This window comes from Hippocampus zosterae, chromosome 13, assembly GCF_025434085.1.
Source record: "Hippocampus zosterae strain Florida chromosome 13, ASM2543408v3, whole genome shotgun sequence".
Lineage (NCBI taxonomy): Eukaryota > Metazoa > Chordata > Actinopteri > Syngnathiformes > Syngnathidae > Hippocampus > Hippocampus zosterae.
Window position 1 is genome coordinate 8,494,561 of NC_067463.1, and position 17,152 is coordinate 8,511,712.

At 42.0% G+C, this 17,152-nt stretch overlaps 1 protein-coding gene and 1 long non-coding RNA gene across 6 annotated transcripts in view; one reads left to right on the top strand and one right to left on the bottom strand.

Moving 5' to 3' along the window:
• LOC127613201 (uncharacterized) overlaps window positions 1-17,152 on the top strand; it is an 81,919-nt gene that overhangs the window by 54,041 nt on the left and 10,726 nt on the right. The window lies entirely within an intron of this gene.
• The window catches only part of LOC127613157 (alpha-1,6-mannosylglycoprotein 6-beta-N-acetylglucosaminyltransferase B-like), a 71,931-nt gene that overhangs the window by 26,528 nt on the left and 28,251 nt on the right, over window positions 1-17,152 (bottom strand). For all 5 annotated transcript variants that reach the window (XR_007966085.1, XM_052084080.1, XM_052084081.1 and 2 more), the window contains 5 exons: window positions 12,454-12,563; window positions 11,073-11,149; window positions 9,541-9,726; window positions 7,812-7,976; window positions 2,808-2,977 (listed from right to left, as the gene is read on the bottom strand). Coding sequence is in view for 4 of the 5 variants with exons in the window: in XM_052084080.1 (XP_051940040.1) it covers window positions 2,808-2,977; window positions 7,812-7,976; window positions 9,541-9,726; window positions 11,073-11,149; window positions 12,454-12,563 (708 nt within the window). In the remaining variant the exon portion in view is untranslated. The remainder of the gene's footprint in view (window positions 1-2,807; window positions 2,978-7,811; window positions 7,977-9,540; window positions 9,727-11,072; window positions 11,150-12,453; window positions 12,564-17,152) is intronic.

Below are 17,152 nucleotides of genomic sequence, written 5' to 3' on the forward strand. Positions count from 1 at the left end.
ATAAACCTATTACAGAAATACAATATGTGATTAAACACCGGGATATAGCATTCAGTTTAGATTTCAAGTCATTATATAGCTCTGCTCAGATCTGTTAGGCTTTATCCGTAAGGGAATTCCTCATCGGGAAGAAGCCCGAAATCGTGATGCACTTACAATAGCTGTTGTTGTTTATTTTCACTTTCATGGTTCTGTGCTCGGGACAAAGTTTTAAAGCAATTGGGTAACTTTTGTATCATCCTACTAAGTTAAAAAAAATTGCGCTCACTATCAAATGGTTGCCAGAAAATCCGGCATGCAGGCACATAGTAGGATTGTGTTTTTCTATGTAAGTGCAGCAGATGTCTGTGTGTGCTGTCAGTGCATAATGTATAAGGTACAGACACCTGATAGGCCTCCGGGCCAGGGCACAAACTCGCTAATCACCCCCTTAGTGGCCAATTACACGTGTACACTGCACTCTCCAACAGTATTTCACACCACTGGGCAAGCAATGCAACAAAAAAAAAAAAAGAAGCCTAGTTGGCTTCACTCACAAACTGTAAATAAAATCAGCACTGTACATCATCGTTTAAAAAAAAAAAAAAAAAAAAAGAAAAAGAAAAAAAAGGGGTGGGGGGTTGAATGAATGTGGGCAAGTTGTTGTGCCAACGAGACACACTTCTGAATTACCACAAGATACACAAAGAGATTCTGTAGCATGATTGTTCATTTCAAGTGTGAATTCAGGCAACCACGTCATTTTAAGAGACTGCTGCCTGGAGACACGACCGCTGAGAGCAAAGCAAGGGGTCGGGAATAAATACGGCGCTTCCTGAGTAATTTGGAAGGCTTTAAGTCAGACAACAGTGTGTGTGCTCCCCACAGACGTCATTATATCGATCTTAACTTTATACCGGTGCCATTGCAAGAATCGATCGTGGCAGGAAGAAACAGATGGAAACAGAACAAAGGATGCCGCACCACAACGTGTGAATTTTTTTTTTTTTTTTGCGCTTGCTTGATATTACAATCGGGAATGGAACCACTGCACATCCGTCATCCGAATGCGAGCAGCTTGACAAGCCAGGAGATTGATGACATTTAGGAGCAGGAAAGCACATTTTGAATAGAACGTACCAAGTCAAGCCACAGGGAAAAACGAGGCATATTTACATCCATCACTCAACCTTGGTGTGTACAAAAGTTGTAAATGTCAGCAGAAACGTGGAAGCATGCTGACGCAAGGGCACGCAAAAACCACGTGCGCTGACAAGATGCTGCGGGTGTCGGAGCGGATCAATATTGCGACGAATAAATCAACGAGGGGGATACCATTGACTAATCAACGCCTCAAGCGGAGATGGTTGCCGTTAGGGCACATTCACTGCGCGGAGTGGAGTCTGAAAGACAACAGCGATGACAAGAGGATTGTAAAACGTCATTGATTGCTTGTGACGGCTGTCATGACAGGTCTTCTCGAACGCGACGGTTATGCGACGCTACTAAGTTAAATCAATGCTGTTCACTGTGATTTATATACAGTGGGACCTCCTGCAGTGCAGACGACAAAACTGCTCCCAAATCTGTCGTTATTATTATGTGTAGTAGGCGCCTGTGCCTCCAGTGGTGCGGCCAACAACAGCAACGCTTTTTTTTTTTACTGCTGCCTTGATTAATTTAGTCATACTCATAACTTTAATACTTTTTCCTTGTCATCCGTCAGGGATAGTCAAAGTGTGAAAAGGCTCATGCGCAGGCTCGAGGTTTGTTCGAGAATCAATGCTGCAGACGGTTGCTATAGAAACCCGGAGGCGGCGTCCCGGCGGTGCTAAAGATTTACATTCAAATGAATGGGGCCGTTAAATCGATGGCCGCGGTAGTTGAAGGAATAACGACTCATTAATATCTTTTCATGAATATCTATCTATCTCATTGCGTCATAGGCAATGGAAAGGATAGACATTAGCTTAGCATTGCCATCGACATGCAGCTCAAAAGCAACATGTCAGTAAGGTTCGTAATATAGTCCGTGTATCGTTTATTTGAGTTCGCCAAACAGAACAGAAACTTTAGAAAGAACATTAATTAATAGGCTTCTTCTTTCGGCGTTCGTTCCAAAAAGCTAAATTGGAAAAAAAAAAAAGATAACTTGCTTTCCGAGTTCTGATTTTGTGCAAAAATGAACAAAAACAGAAAAGGGGCATTTGTACGTTTAATTAATTTTTGGATAGTTTTATCTGCCGTATGTTGTGTGAACCGGGAGGAAACTTGGTGGAAGAACAGCTGTGAAAGCGCTATATAAATCAGCATGTATTGTATTGCATTGTATAAGAAGCATGATTGGTGGGAACTTCATTTACTTCTTTTGAGACACACTTAAAAAAGAAAATCCCAGAAATTTCACAGCAATTTTCATGCAGTTTGTGAAAAGGAACTGTGACTTTAGGAAAGACATCTCCACTCTCCAGTTTGAAGCATGAAACCTTTGAGTATCTGTGTGTGTGTGTGTGTGTGTGTGTGTGTATATATATATATATATATATATATATATATATATATATATATATATATATATATATATATATATATATATATATATATATATATATATATATATATATATATATATATATATATATATATATATATATATATATATATATATATATATATATATATATATATATATATATAATATTATACACACTCTATCCCATGTCTCCCTCTTCTTTAGAACCGAGTCTCATGAATGGCACAATAACAATAAAATTTAATTGAAAAATATCGTCAAGCTACACTGGCAGCACCCGTTCTCGGCCACTCACCTCTGCAGTTCCTTGACAGACATGGAGATCTTGAGGTTGTGTCCCAGAACGTGGAGTGTGGTGAGGATATCGGCCCACTGGACCATTTCTCCGAGAGGACCCCCTTTAAGCACTTTGGGGCTGAACACATCGCCAGACTCTTCTGTGAGGAAGCCCACATGGATGAGGATCTGCAAGAGGGCACAGATGGGACAGTTGTTATTGTCTGCGTCATGGGTCAGGCCAATGAGTTGATATTAATATTAATGGACAGGTTTACTTCAAATCCTTATTTCTGCATATTCACTGAAGGTTCGAATGGAAAGCGAACGTGGGTAGTGCATACTGACAATTTTGCAAACCTGATTATGACTGTGAGTCAGTGAGAACCGTTTGATAAACGTGGCGATTCGATTTAATTACATACAACACAAAACCAATTGTCTTTTGAGAAAAGAGTGCGCGTTTCTCAACAAACGAGCAATGACTTGTGAAAATAAAAGTCTGAACTTTGCACATGACAATATTACATTTAGAATATGATCCTGCATTCATTCTAACCTCTGTGATCCCCCATTAAAATATCATTTGTAAACTCTTAATCTCCGCCCATTAATTTAAATTGCAGAATGGGGAAAAAAAATACATCATCATTATTAATGAAATATTTATAGCTTTGTTCACACCAAGTTTATTGAAAGCTAAGCTGGTTTAATGACATTGGGGATTAGCAACATTTTAATTTCGGATGCGGCAAGTACATTTGGCATTCCTCACGCTTAGTCAGACAAGCAAATCCGGTGCATCTTCAAGCCTGCTCAATGTGTGAGTATCTATCCAGGCAAAAAAATATATATATACTTTTTTTGGGGGGTGGGGGGGCGTGCCTGCAAAATCATCACATCCCAGCAAGTACGAAGCAACATGTTGCTTTTCAGGCTAAATTTGACTGGGCCATGTCCTAACCTTGCTCTGCAAAGCAATCCTTAATAACCATCACAGCATGAACACCTCCCGCTGATGGCTGGCAAGCAAGTTGCGTTTATTTTCAGTACGTCTCCTTGATCAGGCTCGGTCCAAAGTGCGTGCTCAGAATGTGGATACGTTCGTCAACCTCATGCTACCGTCTTCCCTGCATGCTTGTATGATAACCTGACGTGCGATAAAAACATTACCAGCACCGTTGGGTGAACATTAAAATAAAACCACAACTTTCAAAATAAAAGCACTGCATAGTTTACGTTTAATTTGACCATTTGCTTACTGTGAGGGCCGTTCAGAGATTGAAGGTGGGCCGGATGAGGACCACAAGCCCCCAGGTCTCTTCTAAACTGTCACGGTAGGAATGGGACAAATAACTAACTAAGTTGCAATTGCACTGAATAACCGTTGATGCGAACAAAGGCAATCAACTTCTTACGTTGTGCGGGAGAGGCCTCAACCTAAACAATGCGTTTTGAAAAAAAAACCCCTCTGATCTCACTTTATTAGGGTCTTTGAAATGTTATGTAAAACACTAAAATGTTCAGAGTTAAACGACATGTACAAAATGTGAATGTGGTTTGTACAACATGCTATTTTGACATCATCATAAATGCGTTGTCAAGTAATTGTTTTACCATTTGCAAGGTGGTATTTTACCCGGTAAAGCTAAGACATTTTTTTCCCCATCCACAGTTCAAAGAAGAAGCACAAGTTGCGTTTCAAACAAACATTTGAAATTATGTGTTCAACATCACTATACTTAAAACTACCCACGCATGCGCATAACATGCAAGGGCAACTGCTAACAAGTGTAAACATGCACCAAACGCGCATTGGACAATAGCGTGCACGTAGATTGTTTGTGTGTGTGTGTGTGTGTGTGCGTAAGCAGCAGTTGTCAAGCTCCACCGAGAGTCCAGCTGGCGTGGAAAAATTCCCAGATTTAATAAGCCGTCTCTAATAGCTAATAGCTCGTGCTTCATAAAATAAGGATAAGTGAAATTTAATTACAGTTATGGTGGCAGATGGCAAGAGTGACAACCCGTGGCAGCGCAGCATCCTTACTTTCCATGCTTGGCCGCATTCACGCCACGTGGTGAGCTGGTATGGCGCAAAAAAAAAAAAAGGGAAAATGGTTCCTCATAAGAAAACATGGAAATATATGAACTCTCTATCACAGGAGAAGGAATCGATAGCGAGACAAGAGAGAAACTAAAAGTAAAGACTCCAATGTACGCCTACTACACTTGCTCCCTTAACTGTTGCGAAAGCTGCATGACTGCACCCATTTTTTTTAGACTTCCAATCCTTGGCTAAAAGGTCCAAAACTCTTTATGTATACCTCCCAGATCATATGCACTAGACTAGAACAGTCTGAGGTCAGTCAAGTCTCGAAAAAAAATATCAGCTTTGGCAGATGCCAAAGAAGCAGCAGATACACTGCAACTGGTTTGTGTAATAAGCCTCAATTCTTTCAGCCGAGTTTATTTTCTTGAAGTGTCGAATGTATTCTGTGATGTCCTGAAATAAAGCAAAGAAAACAGAAATTTGCATTCGAAATACCCGCTCTCTGCAATTTGACCCTGGCTTTTATCAACTTCTCTATTCTATGCGTCTAAAAGTTACTTCTCAGACGCTTTTCACAGTTTGATGCAGGGAATCCACCCCCACAGACAGATACTTTCTGCAGGCATCTCAGACTTCATTCCTTTATCACTTTTGTGCTAAAGTGCCATCCTTGATTTTTATAACAGAGAGTGAAAAAAGTGGCAATGTATATGTAAAATATTTAAACGCGTTTTATTTTATTGTTGATTATTATTTATTCTGTATTTCTGGGAGCGGGACAAAAATAATGACCAAATAAATGGAAGGACCGAAGACTCCGTGTGTCAAATGTAAGGCGTAAACGAGCCTTAAGATACGTGGTTTGCGACAAGTTGCCGGTCAAATTTAATTGCAACGGAACATCCCTGTCATTTTCAGCGTCGCTTTGCCGAAGGATGAATTCATTTGCACCTTCATTATCGCCAACACTTCTCATACTGGGGAAAGTCAAAGTTCGAGCCTGCGGGAAGTGTTCATTAGTCAAAGAGCTTGCCAATCAATAACACGGCTCATGCTATAAATTGTACTGTACAACCCAGTGGTGAGCCGTGCGGGTCTTACTCGACTTATCCACCGGAAGGATCATGTTGCAATTACGGACACCATCCAAACGCGGCTTAACGGGCATGTACCTGTTGCGATGTCAATCATCTGGAGGAGCTCATAATCAATATGCATCTTATAATACGACGTATATATGAAGGGTTATCAGGTCCCCATAAATGCTAAATATTAAAAGAAGTCACGTGTGCGGATTGCTCAAAGTACCGGTATTTAGCTAGTGGAACGTTTGACCAACCAGAACGTGCTGATGTGATCGATTGTGGCTAAGTCAATAAAAATTTGAAATCTCATTGAAGCAGTCTCATTGCCGTTTAATTTTACATCTCCCGGCACGATTGAGTCGGAAGGCCCTGCGCAGATTACATGGAAGCACATCTGAACTTTGAAACTTGACTTATCTGTACACAGGACACATGCTGGAAGCACTGCAACAAAACTAAAGGAGAAGACAGTCGGAAACAAATCTTAGAAACGAGGTTGTAAATTCAGGTACGTGCTTTTGATTGCGTTTATACCAACAGAAAGACCTTGCAGGCCCCCAAATTTCACACGGCTAGTGCTACTTGGCTCAGAGTCACTTGAACATTCGGCATCCATCCATGGAGCCCGTTTAGACGAGAAGCAGCAAAGAGATTTCATAGAAAAGCCCCCGGGGAGCAAAACGTCTTGCTACTAGCATCCGCTGTTGCACCCTGCCACCCCCAATCACAAACACACTTCCACTTGCCATTACTGTGACGAACCGCCTCCGACAGCGAGGCAGGCCCGCGCAAACGCGACGACATCTGCTTGAGAGATAGCTGGCGCTGGCTCATTGTAAGGCATTTACACTCTTCGGGCAGCCATGATGGGAAGCAACAAAGCGTTTCAGTGCGGCGCAAGAAAGGCAAACATCAATCACGGTGACAGGCCACTATGGCTACACTTGTTAACTAACTTTAAGAAGGGATTGAGGTTCAGAGAGATGCAAAATGTGTTCACCAAAGTGCTTTCTCTCAAGAGCTTGTTCATTCATCTTCATTTTCGGGAGCAAAACCGAATCAATCCACGGCATGTTGAAGCGTTAAATCGAAAATGTAGTTTTTTCAGAAAGTTCCTTTTGTTTTTTGTTTTCATGTTTTTTTTTTGGGATCAAGATGGCCTTCAAAATGAGAGCCCAAGTTGGCTTAACTAGTTTTAAATGAAGGCAGCAGCCACAAAGCCTTACAATATTCCCGCAGTTCCCCACAATTCAGTCGTCCTTAATCCATTTTCTACTAAGCCTTCTTTTGGACCATCCATCCCTCTTGTCTTCCTTTTTCCTCCTCTGGCACCAACACAGTTTGGTGCCTTCCTTTCGGAATCCCAATCACCAGCGTCATCATTCGTGACCTCCTTTCATTTCATTGCTCATCTATCTCGGAGTCTCTTTTGTCTTCGGCTTCTCTCAATAGGCCTCTGGCATGTGATATCATGTACTCGAACCAAAATTAGATCATTATAACACTTCAATTTTTTTTGTACTTATCCACTTCAAAACGAAATGCGATTTTAGCTGACGCGCATATTACAAGACGTCAGAAAGCTATGATGGGTGACAACTTATCATTGGCTCTTTTTTTCTTTTTGGAAAGAGAGAACTACTGTAATGCTTTCCATTTGTGGAATGCTGTGCCGTTTTCAGATACACCGTGTACATTATTAAAACGGCAAATGGTTGTATGCGTAGCAGACATGGCATCAGTAAAACTGACGTTTTTCTTGTTGCAAAGAAAGGAATATATTTTCATCATTAACATCCGCCGTTTCCGTGGGAAAAAAAAAAAGACTCCCGCAACTGAAAAACAAAAGAAACGTAAAACGGCAGATTGCGGTGATCCTCCTTGCTACCTTTTTCTGGTCCCTCCACCGATGCTCCAGCTTGGCATCGAGGCGGTTGGCAGCTGTTGTCCACTGTGGAGCGAGACGACGGATTCTACGCTTCATGAAGCTCAGAGACTCCTTTCCTGCGCCAATCTGGTCGAGTAGCATGGACAGATCGGTACGGAAGGCAGCCTGAGAACAAGGTGCATGGGTAGAGAACAAAATGTCGTGGAGTCAACATGAGGTGGAAATATGATTCTGCCAAGTAGAACAAAAAAAGGTGGAAATATGATTCTGCCAAGTAGAACAAAAAAAACCAATTGTAAAAATCGTAATATCGTATTGTGTATATTATAAATTGTAAATGTGGTTCAGCGTTGTTGCAAAATACAACATGTATGTAGGGCATCCATCAATCCATCCATTTTCCGAGCCGCTTTATCCTCACGAGGGTTGCTGGAGCCTATCCTAGCCGTCTTCGGGCAGTAGGCGGGGGACACCCTGAACCGGTTGCCAGCCAATCGCAGGGCACACAGAGACGAACAACCATCCGCGCTCACACTCATTAACTAGGGACAATCTGGAGTGTTCAATCAGCCTGCCATGAAAGTGTTCAATTAAGAATGCAATTGTCTGCAATGTAGACAATGAGAGTCAAAATGACAGGGGTGAAACGACGCCACATGACCCCCGAGTCAGCAACGAGTAAAAATAGAGCGGATGATGGATAGATGAGGCGTGTGTAATTAGTAGACTTTGAAAAGAGTCAGATGAAAGTGAACTACTGTGTAGCAATGGGGTCAGAGCGCTCAAAGTCTCCTGAGCATAAGCTATGTTTGCCTTCTTCTTGTTTATAGTTTCATGATAGATGACATCTCGACTTTCATTTCCTGCTGCCTTGTTAGGGACTTATGACAATATCAAGGGTATTAGTATGAAGGTAGCCTATAAACCAAACAAGCTACTGGCTATTTAACATATAGTTTAATCGGCACAGTAGCCAGTACCGGTCGAAACGCAGCTGACCCATTTTTTGACACAATATCGAGACCAGCAGCTCTGACAAGATTAGCATCGACACAAAAAAACTTCAAATGAGGCGATTAATGGAAGAGCTAACATCTAAAATAGCAAAATGTTTTATTCATGTGTTAACAAGCTTTTTTTTCCTTCCCCCTTTTCCTTACAACATGCCTCACTTGCCACGTTAATTGGAGTTCAGTCAAAGCGCTTCCACAGATCACCTACTCATGGCCTTAAAACAGTAAAGTCTTTCTTGTATAAAATTAAACGCGAGTGTGAAGCGTGAGCCAAGATACAATGACTAAGATCACATACTGTCTCCTGCCTTTAATGCTTTTCCAATTGTTACCATGTTTCATTTAGTTGCGTCATTGACGCAATTCCACAACGCTTTAGACTGTTTCGCGGGCTTGAGCAGTCATCTACTTTTATGTAACACTGATTGTCAACTAGCAGGTTGGTTTTGGGTTGGATGTGGACAACTAGAGGAAAAATTACAGTGTGTCCTATGTCCAATAACACTTTATCATTTAAAACCCGTTTTAACAACACGACCCTACAAATAAACGGTCCTTACAATGGACCCGACAGATGGGCGCTAGCGCATGTTGACGCTTTGCAGCCAATAACAAATGGTCAAATAATGACAAGACCACAGATGTTTGTTAGCGAGAGTTTTTTTAATAGCAACTGAGCAAAACTAAAACTAAAATTGCGTGGCTTGTATACTCACAGGCCTCTTGGTGGTGCCCTTAGCCTGGTGGACATGCTGGAGGCTGGGCTGGCTGCTGTGGTTCCTCCAGGCCAGCGGGGGGCAGAACCACTCGATTTCACTGAGGTAGACAAGGAAGGAGCAGTCGGACCCATCGACACCATAGAAGGCGTAGCAAGGGTCAGAGGTCCAGCGTGCTCGCATCCACTGAAGGGATACAAACAACGGTAAAACTAGATCGAGGTCAACACATTTTTTTGATCCTCAAAGTCGAGGATTAGTACAGGTGAATCTCAATAAATTAGAATATTGTGTAAAACGTTTTTTTTTCCGTAGTTCAATTTAAAAACAAAAACTTTTATATCATATTAGGTTCGCGACACACTGAGAATCCATCCATCCATTTTCCAATTCGCTGATCCTCTTGAGGGTCGCGGGCATGCCGACTGTCCTGAGGCAGGAGGCGGGGTTCAGCCTGAAGCAGCCAATCGCAGGTCACACATAGACGAACAACCAATCGCGCTCATTAACACAGCGAGGGACAATTTTGAGTTCTCAATTAAAACTAATTCGGTACCAGCCAATTCTGGACCAAGTCAAAAAAGAAGTTTAAAAGCGTCTTTGGGAGTGAATGAGTTAACCTGCTATGAATGTTTTTTGGAATGTGGGAGGAAACCGGAGTACCCGGAGAAAACGCACGCAGGCACAGGGAGAACATGCAAACTCCACATAGGGAGCCCGGATTCGAACCCTGCACCTCTGCACTGTGGGGCGGACGCGCTAACCTGTCGATCACCATGCCGCCCCACTGAACAATGTTTTTTTTTTTTCTCTTGTAGCTAATGTAAACCCTAAATTCACCCTCAATGAATTTTAGTATGATATAACATAGAATTCCAATCATTTTTAATGTAGTAATGAGGTAGGAGTAGCCTTCTGCACTTGATTCACAGTTTTCTCACCAAGTCATGCAATCTGTCTGAGACTCACTGGGCCAACAAACTATAAACCGTCATCAAAAATATCCTTCGAAACGGCTGCAGCTGCGCAACTGCTTTTTGTTGTTGTTGGTGTTGTTATTTCCAAGCCCATCAAAGCTTGTTAAATCCCTCTACCGGTAACAAACGGCTGAACAAAATATCTGCAAACGTGTGAATTAAGTCCATGGTTTTAGGAGTGGATTTCAAAAAGCCTTTGAGTGAATGATGCACGTGACTAGTGTGAGAGTGACTGGTGCTCCAGATTCCTCCTGTTGGGCTCTACCTGCCTTGTTGGAAGTTGATTAAATCTGATTAAATTTGAAAACGGATGTGTACGAAGCCCGCAGGACAAGTGGATTACAGTGACCGTGAATGGCAATGGCGGAGGTCAGCCAGAAAATGCGAAAATAATATTTTAAACCTTTGAATCGCTTTATATCCCTAGTTAAAAACTAAACAAATCACATTAAGGGAGGGACACGGGATTCCATCTCAGAAAACAAAAGGGTTTAACAGTTCACAGTCATTTCGACTAATGGTCAAAATCCAAATGAAATCAAAATTCAAACTTACGTCCACTTTTCCAGGACACTCCGGGTAGCGGGGATCTTTGGGTACCTCACACTGGCTTGACGTCCCATCTCTCACAGCTGAAAAGACATTTGTCCTTGAGCTAACAGTTCGTCAACCAGCCCTTTGGTGCTTTCAACTAACCGCACTGTAATCCGAAAAGTGAAGTCCGTCCAGACTGAGTTAGTGTCGGCCCACTAAGCACCCAAAAGCCTTTTGAAAAGGAATGAACTTCTCTTAAATGTGTGGCTTCATTAATCCACCGGCTATATGTTCCCAGTGTTAATACGTACAGATTGACTTTAATGATCCATACAGCAATTAATCATCATGATGCTACCCCTCGGGCTCATTGAACAAGCATTTTACAACATGGCAGCAGCCATGAGGCCCCAAGTTAGCATGACGCATATTCATATGCTCCTCACCTCACTTAAGGATGGAAAGTGACAATAACCTGCATACAGTAGTCCACCTCGGCCGTGTGACACCAACGCAGCGCACAGTGTTCACTGGACCTTCCAGTGCAGCTGAGCCAGTCATTCTTTGCTCAGCGAGTGTGGGCAAACACACGGCATTCATTGCTTCACTTGGTTAAATGCCTGTCTGCTGCTGATATAAGGTAAAAAGGGAGTGGGGGTGGGGGGTGTTGATGCACCAATGTTGCCTTTCCATGTTTTCATCCTTTTTCAAGCTATACCCCTATCCCCCCCCCCCTCCACCTCTTTCCTAATGAAACGGAGACATTACTGCAAATAAGTCTTTCGCCCGCAGGCTTTTCTTCATTTACAGAAATACACAAACAAACAAGCAAGATGAGGGTATTCACAGGTCAAATCTATTTGCCAACCAAAGCAGCATAAAAAAGCTTGACTAGCAATGTACATTTGTGAGTTCAATTGATAAAGCAGCATTTTTGTTCAATTTAGCTTTGATAAGAGACTTAAAAGTGGGCTTTGCTAGCTGGGCTTTGCTGAGTTATGCATCAATGGAGTCATAAAATCGAATCAACTCTGAACTCCAGTCATAACATGATATTTTCATAGCCATTTTTTATGCGCGTGTAACACAGTCCTTGGATTACACATTAAAACCGTTTTGAGAATTGGGCAGTGTAATACGTCTTTCAGAGTTATCTATGCATGGATTATTATTATTTTTTTTTACATTTAGAGGATACATTTCATTTTTTGGAAAATAGATGTTTTAGATTTAGGCCTATAAATATTGAGAGTTATGAGTTTACTACCAAGTTACCGTAGATTAGTGTTAACTAAAACGCCTTTGGATCACATACAAATTCAAGCTAGGTCACAGTGGTCGGAACAGAATATGCATTGTGCGTCACGGTCCCCCAGTGTTTCATTGTCACCGATCATTGTACCTTTGCCTTGCATAATGCTGGTTTGCAGTATCTGCTCCACTCTGACTGCCATGTTGGAGACATTCTGAGCTATAGTCTGGATCATCTCCATGAGGCCAGCTGGTTGAAACCTGCAGAGGCGCAGCAACACATACAAAAACACGAGCTCAAAGTGTAATCAGCGAAATTGGCAAGCGAACACAAACCTGGATTCAAATCGCAGCCACCCATCACATTGTTTGCCACACCTATTGGAGAACAGTAAGGGGACCGACCCAGCCCTGCCACTAACATGGGCCGATATTTTTTTTTTTCTGACGGTATGATAACGGTGACAAAAGAATATCGTGGTATCACTGAAATAAAATGACACTGCTGACTTTTTTTTTGTGGAAATATGAAGGTATGATAATTATCGTATTGTGAGGTTCATATCTGACATGATCCAAAAATGGATCAAAAGATAAGCGGATCCCACAAATGGAGATTTAGGCAAAAATAATAATACAAATAAAAATTACAGAAAAACAAATGAACCACCAAGTATAAACAGAAAGCGCGAGCACCACAAAACCAGGAAAAGCCAATATGAACAAAAAAGTGTTTTCAAACTGCAAGGTAAATAAATACACAATACAAAATGGCAAAAGTTTAATTCCACGAAATTTAAATAATCCAAGAATAACAAGAAATCCTAAAACACTTACTAAACAAGAAAACTATCGAAACAAGAGCGACTATAACCATGAATGAGGTATCTAGAAAATTTCTGTTGAGCAAAAAAAGCAAGGTCAACAATCCGACAGTGACTAGGCAGCTTGGCAGTCCTGAAATACATGGCAAAGCTTGATTGGTTATGAGAAACCGGTGCACCACTGAGAAGGCATGCCCTCCACTTCAGCTGGTGCTGAAAACAAAAACAAAAACAAAAACGGAGCAGAACATGACAATATCCTGATAAGATCATGTTGTGATGTTTGGATATTACTGCCTCCCAAAAATTAGGTGGTGGCGGGTGAGCGGGTCACTGTAATAAGCTCTCTCTCTTCATTTGCTTGACTGGAATCTTGCTTCCGTCTAAAATCCCCAAATGATCAACCCTTTTTGCGGTAAAACCGTAAGCAGTGAATTGGTGACGGCAGAATTAATGGAATGAAAATAAAGGCCCAGGGAAAGAGACGCCCCTCTGTGTCACACTGCTGAAGCTTGAAAACTCAGAGCACGGCACTAGAACAGGAAGTGATATTTGCAGGTACATTTATACGCTGCTTAATGTGCTGGAGCTGAAAAGCTCATTAGAAACTTTGTTTGCGCTACGGCAATAACGGCACACATTCCGCATTAAAGTGTACGCAAGTGGTGGATGTTTCCTCTTTTGGGTCTAATAGTGATTTCATGTCCACGCGGAGTAGATTTGAATGCAGGAGAACAATTCCATTTTCGTGGGACTTCTGTGGGCTCGTGCGTCATCGCCTGCTTTTTTTTTTGTCCCCTCGTTTTATCTCAATCCCCTCCTGTGCTCCCCCCTCTCCATTTTTAACATCTCAAACAGATGTACAACTGTTAGTGAGGGATGCAAATTGGTAGACACTTGGTTGGAGCGTGAAATAGAAAGGACCTGCGCTGCCACTTCTGCTGCCGGATGACAGAGCTCCTCATTCACAAGATAAGATGTGCTGAATAAGTTGTCTGCGTACGGACCGTGGTTGTGTAGTTTTAGCATGTGCTTGGTTGAATCTCGTGCAAAAAAAGAAAAAGAAGCCCTCATAGCCTCATTATTACTCACGCTCGTTTCTGCAGCAGTGCCCATTACCTCTTTTTTTAATGACGTGATTTCAGCGGGCACTTCAACGCTGTCGTGTGTCTATGCATTGTCTAATCAGCAGATGGCTTTAATCCTCATTAATTTCATGCTCCCCAAATGCAGCGTGATCACAAGTCACTCACAATGATACAATGGGTTGTCTACGCATGTGTGGGCAGGATGATGTGCAAGGGCGCTTGACTATATGCCAGCAGCAGACGCTTGAAAAGAGTCAAGTATGCCCGCCAGGAGATAACCTTTACGGCTTGAAAGAAAATAAAGATAGCCGACAGGCTCAACCTCTTGTTATTCTTATTAGTGCAATATTCATTAGGGTGGGCGTTGGACGACATTTCCTTGCTCAAGCAGGCAGAAAATTAATGGGCTGTTTTTTTTAATTATTGTATTTATTTATTTTTTTATGAGACAAGAATCTTTGAATCTCTCATGCTCGAATCTCCTGCTTCCATGACAGGTTTGTACTGAGCAGAGAAACGATGCCTAGAGGAGTTGTGAGTCTGCGTGTAGCTCAAGTTCCCACAGCTGATGTCATGCTTTACTTCTTCAGGCGGCAAACTAGTTGGAATGGAATCAACAACGCCTCTGAGGATCGCAGCCAAGTAGCGTACTCCATTTTGCCTCGACTGCTTCAAGACAAAATTGATCAACAGTCCATTCCACACAATTGGGCAAATAAAAAAATAAATAAACATTTAAGAACACTTATCAATTGCAAGTCTGCTTCATGAGTTTAGGGTTCACTGTGGCTTACTCTCACATTCCACACACATGCATGTTGGGTTAATTCATGACTGGCATACAAGTGTGATCGATTGCCTGTCTGTGCCCTGCGATTGGCTGGTGGGAGCATCTTGTGCAAAGTCAGCATCGATAGACTCCACTTCACCGGTGACAAAGTATTTTTAAATTAGCTCATTCTCTGCCATTAACTGAAATCCAGCCATTTATGGCCACCGATGTATAACACCAGTCAAGTAGGTTTTCTCGCTGGTCTGGTCTGTGAAATTCAAGTTTGCAAACAACTGTAATTACGAGCAGATCCATGTAGATGGTGCCATTGAATGTGAGCTTAGCAGTGCTTTTGAGTAGAAGATAAAGATGAGGCGGGGATCTCGGCTTGTCACATCCATCAGGGACAGAAATACAAACAAGTTGGAACTCGGACAAGTTAAGGTACCTCACATGACAGCGTATGTAAATGTATACTATAAAAACTACTCACACATTCATTGGTGCATGCCCTAACATTTGAGACATTAGTGTTCCTCTTTATATTGCCAATATTCATGTTTTATCACACGTGTACTGCACATGCTAGAAACTCATTTCTGAAACCAATCGTAAACATCCAGCGCTTCCTATTGTTTGAATAATCTGTGGAACGGCAGCACATGCTAAATTATTAGCTTATCTGGCTCACAGTTCTGAGGTTGTGGTTCAAATTTTGACTACCCCCACACTCCTTCTTCCTTGCATTTGTACTCCAGTTTCTCCCACATCACATTCGGTTTATAGTAGACTCTCAATTCTCCGTTGATATGAATGCAAGTATGATTGGTGGTCATTGTATACGTGCTCTGCGTTTGACTGGTGACTATGCAGTCCACTGTCTCTCGCCCAAAGTCAGCTGGGCTTGGCTTAGGTTCACCCGCATGAAAAATGAGATGGTTCGGTTTAAAGGAGTGCATATATTTCAAACAAAACATTTATCACGCCCATTAATGTCAACTAAAGGACAAATGAATTCAGCCTACGCTGAGATTAGTTTTCCGCCGAGTTCCACTCCAGTTATGCATGTTTTATAGCCCCATATGTATTCATATAGTTTTATGCTCTGTTCTCTTATTAGCATCCATTTTCTACCCCCCGCCACCCCCACACACACACCCACACCCCCGCTGTCCCAAATTAAATAAACCGTTTGACGTTTCCCCAGCTGCTGCTAGTGGTGCACTGAAACAACATTGTATTAGTAAAAGTAATGACCTTGTGTGGTCGGTAAATTAACTCATTCACTCCCAAAGACGTTGGGAGGTTAAACGTCTTTTCAGACTTGGTCCAGAATTGGCTGGCAGTGAATGAGTTAACCAGTGGATCTTGGGGGGGTCCACTGAAAAAGTCCACCTAATTTTACCTGGGTGTAACAAAATTGTCAAATTCAAAATGGAAAAAAAACAACAAAAAACAAAAGCACAAAAGTGATATAAAAGATCAGGAGTACAAAAGAGAGACAGAGGGTGCTGCATGAAAGAAGTCATGAAATAGGAAGCAGATCAAGCATCGGTGCACCACGGGGCACTACAAATAAATGCCCCTCTTCCTTTTCATTTAGAGCATAACAACTAGGTCTGACTCAAATGACAAATTATGCTCATCAAAGAGTAAAAGAACACTGTGGACGTTCGGCGGCTGCGCGGCGCTCACCAATGAAGCCACGCGCATTTTAACAAGCTTCTCCAAATGAGCAAAACAACAAATCAAGACAAGCTCAAGAATGAGAACGTGCGTTGGAGCAGATGAGGGAAAAGAAGCAAGAGAGGGGGAAATCAATGAGCAAAAGGAAAGTCTCTACGGAGACAGGAAATGAAAATGACTTCTCATATTCGACTTAAAAGAAAGCTTCCCTCCCGCATCCCCAAACCCTCTCTCGGATCTAATGAGCTCATCCACTTAAGGACGAGAGGAGGGTCTGTTGAACAGTACCGCATGACTGGACACCATCCAGCATGAGAGATGTATGTGATGAGGTGTCAGCACGTCCGTGTATTTGTGTATTATCACCCACGACATTCATTTTCATATGCTTAGAGAAACTGTCTTTTTATGTAACGTTATACAAACATATTCATTCATTCATTTTCCAAACTGCTTGATCCTCACTAGGGTCACGAAGGG